Source organism: Buceros rhinoceros, unplaced genomic scaffold (genome assembly GCF_000710305.1).
Source record: "Buceros rhinoceros silvestris isolate BGI_N320 unplaced genomic scaffold, ASM71030v1 scaffold30510, whole genome shotgun sequence".
Classification (NCBI taxonomy): domain Eukaryota; kingdom Metazoa; phylum Chordata; class Aves; order Bucerotiformes; family Bucerotidae; genus Buceros; species Buceros rhinoceros.
Genome location: NW_010391083.1, coordinates 48,145 through 55,073, shown reverse-complemented (window position 1 = coordinate 55,073; position 6,929 = coordinate 48,145). Strand labels below are relative to the sequence as shown.

Below are 6,929 nucleotides of genomic sequence, written 5' to 3'. Positions count from 1 at the left end.
GGGGGGGGAGGAGGGGGTTGGTGAGGGGGGTGGTGGTTTGGTTGGTTTTTTGTGTCTCTCATGTAGAGTAATCCTGGCACTTCCATAGCACTTTTCATCTGCTGATTCCAAAGCTTTTTCTATGGAACAAACTACTATCTTTAGCTTGTGAAATGGAGGAGGAAAAGTGAGAGACCCACATTTGACCCCCACGCTGGGCTGGTGGTTGACTTCTGATTAGGCCAAAGTCTTCTGGGCCAGCCCAGTGCTTTGGTCTCTAAATCAGATGGCCATTTCTGCTTTCATTCCTTGATGGTAGGTTGTACAGGCTTACAATTAAAAAAAAAAAATTGGTTTAGCCTATCTCTAACCTGTAAGATGTAAACAGCCATTTGTGGGTGGCAAAACTACACTTCCAACTTTTATTGTTGTTGGTATTAGTAAAAAAGCTGTGCAATAGTGTAACATGTGCACTGTAGAACAGTTTATACACAACCTTCCAGCCCCGAGTTGTTTTCCAAGTGATATGTTTTCACTAGAAGGAATTGTAAATCATCCTGTATTTTCAGATGGTTCTTCAAGGGTTTCTCAATTTATTCGCAACTGGCAGAAAGTAGTACTACTGCTGACTACCTAAGGAAGGGCACCAAGAAAGACTGCAGGTGCGCAGCCAGACAGGAGAATGTGCTCCTAAGAGTTCCCAGTGCAATTCTCAGAACTGGAGCTCTGCTGCTTTGCAGCTGCAGTTTGCTTACACCTTTGCAGCAGAAATGGCTGGCCCTCAAGCTTGGATATCATTTGCTTGTTAATGAAAAATCTCTTCCCTTTTCTCTGTCTTCTCTGTGCTGACTTCCTCTTGTGGGAGCAGTTTTGGGGGACTAATGTTGTTTTGCCTCCTCAGCAAGCATCATATCATCCAGATGTGAGTGAAGAAGTTCGAGAGCGAGCCCTGCGCTTTGGAACAGAATGTACCCTGGGATACTTGGAACTTCTAGAACATGTTCTCCTGGTAAGGAGTCATCTGCATGCACATACTGGATCCCTTCCAAGGAGAATAATCTCTCTGACCTCTTTCTATAGTGGCTGCTAGTGACACATTTTTATCGGTTTGTCAGAAGACGGTGAACAGTTTTGTTATGCAGGAAAAGCAAGCTAAAGTAATCTCAGTACTTCAGCTCAAACTGCGAGACAGAAGGAAGACTGGAAGAGCTTGAGTGGGATTGAATTCTGGATCCGATCTGGAGGCAGAATGGGGCCTGACCTAAAAATGGTCCCTGACAAAGAAATTAAAATAAGACGCTTCAGCAATCTTTTAAGCCCACTATGAGCATTAGACATATTAGGCTCACTCCTGCCGTCCAGGCCAAGGAGGTTATGTAATCTTTATGAAAGCACGTTTACGTGCCTTTTGCAGTCCCAGTTCCAGGAGGATGAGGCATCTATTCAATGCCATCCTAAAACCCCAAGCCAGCACTGCCTCACAAAGAGCTCTCCAACTTATGCCAGACATGACACCCCCAAAGCTCTCCATAAAACTGCTCTGCTCAAACGGAAACTCACAAACCCTGCTGTCAGTTGGCTTTTCTTGACCATACAAAATTATCACATAATAATTGTTACTCTGTTGCTATTCCATTTGTAGGAAGCAGTAACGTATGTTTGAACTAACATTTGTGAGATACTGATGTTTCTGGAGGTGACTTACGTCAGCAATCAGCGTCGTAGACACTCAAAGATTTCTTTTAGGTGCCTTTAAGGTGATGTATTAAAGTCTTCAAAACTGCAGTTTGCAGCCACTAACTGCAGATTAGCCAATCCAAGTCAGCTTTACTGCTGAGAATACAGCATGTCTAAACATTTATGTCAACCATTGCAATATACATAACGCAGGAGTGAAGTCACAGCGATGCCTTCCACTACCAGGGAAAATAGCTGAAGAAAGATGGAACTTGTTTATGTAACTCTTAGAGCTGCATAGGAGTCATTCAGCATTAGATGTGTGAATCACTTTTAGTTTAGAAGGACTTTGGGGAAATTTTCAGATTTGATCTCCCAAACTCAGTCACAGTACTTGTTTCAAACTATATGCCAAACAGATGAAAAGACTTGAGTCAACTTTTGCTCATTTTATTTTTCCCCTCTCTGCTTATCCTCCTTACCCATGCCTTAAAGCCATGAGAAAATTTCCCACCCTCCAATATTTGCTGCCTTAGAAAATGGTCTCTGACCCAGATTACAACCACAATTGAAAAGCATAATGCTGCATGAGGAAAAAAAAAAAAAAAAAAAAAAAAAAAAAAAAAAAAAAAAAAAAAAAAAAAAAAAGTATGGAATGATAACTTCATCTTGACTCTGCTGAAGTCTAGAACTAGTCATGTACACACATAATACATCCGCGCTGTGCTCCGTAAATGTAAACAGGATCTGCAGAACAAATGGAAAAAGATTGCTTTTGGAGGACCACTGAACCAAGTAAATGACAAACTTTTTGCTCTAGGGAGTTTGCCCACTTTCCCTGGGGTTCTTGGGGTTTGTGGCAGAGGCAGTCAAGATGTGATCAAAGTGATTTGTTTGCTTGTTCTTTGGTTACCTGAGCTGTTCTCCTGCCATACGTGGTCTTGGTAACTTCGCATCCTAGCTCAGATTTGGTTTGCTCGGGTGGAAAAAAACAAAATACGAAGATGGTTTCAGTGTCAGACAATCCTATTGCTTCCTGATCCCTGTTACTCTGGTACTTTAGAACCCCTAGGCCTAAAATCTTGTTTAGTCTATCACCTCTAGAAATGCAGACCTCCTTCAGATTAGAAATCTCCGATTAGTCCACATGGCACCTCGTGGTACAACTGTTAGTAAGTTCAGTCGTGCCTTTGGTAGTCAGGCAGGGAATGATTGTCTGGGTGTCTCAACACAGGGGTCAAGGAGTACTATTCAGCAACCATATTTCTTTGAAGATGATTCTCTTATACTTTATAGGTGCAAGAGTTGTCCAATGCAATATGTAAGATTTCTGAAGCCAGTGTATTGACTTGTGCAGAGATTGCATTGGGCAAGTGGCACAAAACTGACATGATTGCTCAGAGGAATATTCCTCTAGTCACCCAGCTAGGGATAGGGTGTGGGAACACACTTGCTGAAGATGTTGGGCTTGCACAAATTCACGTAAACCAACTTGTAAGTTGTGTTCTTAGCAAGGTTAAAGACTGACCTGTCCTCCTACATATTCATATGCTCCATCTCGCTCAGTATTGATGTATGCTGAGTTGAGGGGATGTCTGAAACTTTTGCTGTTGTTCACTTACTCATGCCATGCCTGTACCTGACTCAGCAGGGGATGAGAATTGGCTGCGAGTTCTGAAACGGCTTTAAAACAATGCCGTTTGTAAACCTCCTGGTTTTAAACCTGCATCCGTTTGTTCAAGTCCGACACTGTCTCCGCTATCATAGGTAGCACTAGTGTCACAGTTGCTGGAGCAGAAAATACCATTCTTTGGTATAGTCCTGGCTGCATCAGTGTATTTTTGGACATTTTTGCTTGTTTGCTTGAGATGCTCAGTGCTCAATTTCTGCCATACAGTGTATGGCAGCGTATAAACCTTGGTTATAACTGTTGATATATTTTGTTAGTACTGCAGATTGTTCAGCTATTGAGCTATCGTACTTCTGTTTACTGTGGCAACTAATTGACTAAAGGTCACCCTTAGGGAACAGGAGACCAGCCCACCCGTACAGGGACATGGCAGTTCCAGGGAGACAGAATTCTTTGCATGGCAGAGTTCTCTCCAGGCAGGCAAAGCTAAGAAAACAATTCAGTTTAGTTTATTCTGTCAAAGTAAGGGGTTAGGCATTTGGCTGCAAAATCCTTACAAGACAGTGAAATGTAATTTCAATGTGCACCTAGTTTTCAGAGCTGCTTTGCAGTTGAGTTTTTGAAAGCATTAAGAAAATGTGCAACTGCACGTGACTTTCAAGACTCAACCTCTTGTTTTGCTCTTAAATCTCTCCATATGTCTGTCACACCTCTCAGAAGTAGTTTTGAGTATACGTGAATTTCCAGAATTTAATCTTTTTTTTCCTTACAACATGGTATTAAAAATGCAGATCTTGTTCCTGTTCCAGGGAAGAATTCAGCTTCGCTGTCTGAATGTCTGACTGTTTTCCAGTTTGAAGAAACACGGTTTAATACTTGGTGCAAATTAGGTTCAGAGATGTCTGTCTTTCCCTTCTGTCTTGCTCAGGGTTGGCATTTCCACTGTGTTCACCATTGCTGATTTTTTCCAGACCAGGCAACTAGCACTAGCTTGCAGAACTCTAATTCTCTTTCTTAAAAATAGTGACCAGCTAGTTTTAATAATAGAAAATCAGCTCCTTTCCAACAGTTTAGGAAGACTAAACGTGATGCCTGAGTTTAATGACTGTAACATCTGAGAATGACATGCTGAAGCTACATATTCCTCCCGCATACTTACATACGCACCTCTGCTTTGGAGAATTCTGTCCTAGTTTTAGTACTAGGAACTTCCAGGCAATATTGCCAGTTCCTGCAGAAGTGCAAGGCGGTGCCGCTCTCCTAGTGTGCACCAGACATTGCAGGGTAAGGCTTTGCTTCTAGTGATTCATTGACATTCGTATTTCTCTCATTGGACTCGGGTTTTCTCTCAGCCGATTGCTGTATAAAATAAATCTTTCACTAGTGTGCTTTGGGACTGTTCTGGCATCCTCTGGAATCCTTACTAATATGCATTATTACACTTTGTCTTTTTCTCTAGATCCTTCAAAAACCAACTCCAGAACTAAAGCATCAGTTGGCCTCTCTCTCCAAGCGGGTGGCTGGTGCTGTTACAGAGCTCATCCAGTCAGCGGAAGCGATGAAAGGTGAGTTGGGCAGCCTGGCTACCAGTGCAGTGTGCCTTTTACTCCAGAGATTATCATCTATCATTTTTGTAGTTTAAAATGAAACCAAAACTAGCATAAAACCCCCAAAACTAAGAAAGCCCTTTTTAGTACAGTCAAGGTGCCGTGGTACCATCTACTTCCATTCTTTTAATTTCTCCGCTGGTATTCCCTCATTCGCAGTGTAACAGGTAAACATGCCTATTTGACCCTCTCCCACTTCACGTGATCAGTCATAAGTCATCTGTAACTCGTGTGGCTTTTGAAGGTGGAACCACCAAGCAGAGCACTCAAGAGCAATAGTAGCAAAAAAATACAATACCACTGCTCTTGAACCGGTGGCTGAGTTGTAATTGGATGGCTGGTTCCGTTCCTTGCACTCATGTTTGTTCAGTCAAAATAAGGCCTTTGCAGTGCAGCGGTAGTTGCTTTCCAGCTTTAAGTGGAAGGGGATACCATCACCTCACTGAATTAATACTCAGCCTCTAGCAATGATGTCGGTTTTGGGTCTGTAGTGCTTACCGCCCTCTGTCTGGGTCCTGCCCTGACAAAGTATGTTCATGAAACAATGAGACTTCAAAAGCTGTGGTCTGGATGATTTCCTGAACTCTTAGAATTGAAAACTTGTGGACAAATATGATTCAGCACTCAAACAATGAATTCCATTGCTTAGCAGAAGTTCACTGTTCTTACAGTAGAGGAGTGATATTTTCCTCAGATAGCAACTTCCTTGGTAAATCTTTTATCCAGTGATGCATGCGAACTCTTCAGGATGGCAGTTCTAACATTCTCCGTCTTAAATGAGATGAATACATATTAAGGGTGGTGTTATTAAATATTAGATCACTACTGCTGAAGCACATCTACTGCCGGATTTACTGGGAACTTTAGTCTACAGAAATTTTCACAGCCATCAGAAGGCATACCAACATTCAAATCTCATAGGTAATAGAATGCTGCCTTAAAGGATTTTGAATAAAGCATTGTAATCACCTTTTTTTTTAAATTCTGTCTCCCACTCAACAAAGGCTTCTGGTAAATTCGTATTTGTTTAATCATTCTTTCCTAAGCTAGGCCAGAGAACACTAAACTAATTTTTCTGATATTCCGTGTAATGTACACTGCAGGTTTTCCTCAGCTACTTCCCGCTGCGGTGTTCATCCATAAGCATTCAAGGTTATTTCCTTTGATGTTTGATGAAGCAGACGTGGGTTATGCTATTCCTGATGCAAAGTGCCAGGATCCTTCTCCCCACTCACTCTTCCTTAATAACGATTAATATTTCACTTGATATTTTATTATTAGGTTGACCCAGACATTCTGATCTAGTTTCAATAAGTTTAAAAAAGCCCTAAGAGGTTTTTTTTTTCCTTTGTTGTTTTCATTCTGGTTTAATCTTACTTTGCCTGGTGTATGCAGCTTCCCGTCCTTTTCTGTTTCCATCTGTGACACCACTTCCTCCCCCTTGCCCGCAGTAGTTACAAAATCAGAAGTTTTATTTCTGGTTTCCTTTTCTCCCTTCATCTGAATTTCCATTTGGCTGTTTCATTGCTTCCCTCAACCCAGATCATGGACGCTTTCTGAATCTTGTCATCCAGAGAATAATGTTATGAATTGAAAATAACAATGCCCAGAGAGCTTCCAAAAATCTGAGATTATCTCCTGTCAAGTATTCATTCTGTGGACCTATAAAATTTCTTTGAGCCAAAAGAAATGCCAAAAACTAAATTAAAAAAAAAAAAGTTGACAATTGAATATGCTACAGAAACTGCTTTGGCCTTCTCTACGTTGCTGCTAGAAACACATTGCCCAGAGCATGGTTTCCCCACTCAATATTAGCCTCATCTCTAACCGCTGCCAAAACCGAGACTGGACAGTGTGAATTCTGTCAGACTTCTAGTGTACCTTACAACCCAGTCGAGTTAGAAACCATCGCAGGAAGAGATCTGGTAAACGAAAGCTGAATGACAGCTAATTTTGTTCCCAGTAGGGTCAGTATCCCTTTTTGAAGCTGCTTTGCTTTCGCAGTTCTTCATTCAGTTACTTTCATAACAGAATAA

General features: G+C 41.6%; 1 protein-coding gene across 1 annotated transcript in view; it reads left to right on the top strand.

Annotated features, from left to right (window-relative positions):
• The window catches only part of LOC104496739 (talin-2-like), a gene marked incomplete at its 5' end in the record, with an annotated part of 41,734 nt that overhangs the window by 18,102 nt on the left and 16,703 nt on the right, over positions 1–6,929 (top strand). Inside the window, 2 exons of the mRNA XM_010139904.1 lie at positions 881–988; positions 4,746–4,851. Of these exons, the coding sequence (XP_010138206.1) occupies positions 881–988; positions 4,746–4,851 (214 nt within the window). The remainder of the gene's footprint in view (positions 1–880; positions 989–4,745; positions 4,852–6,929) is intronic.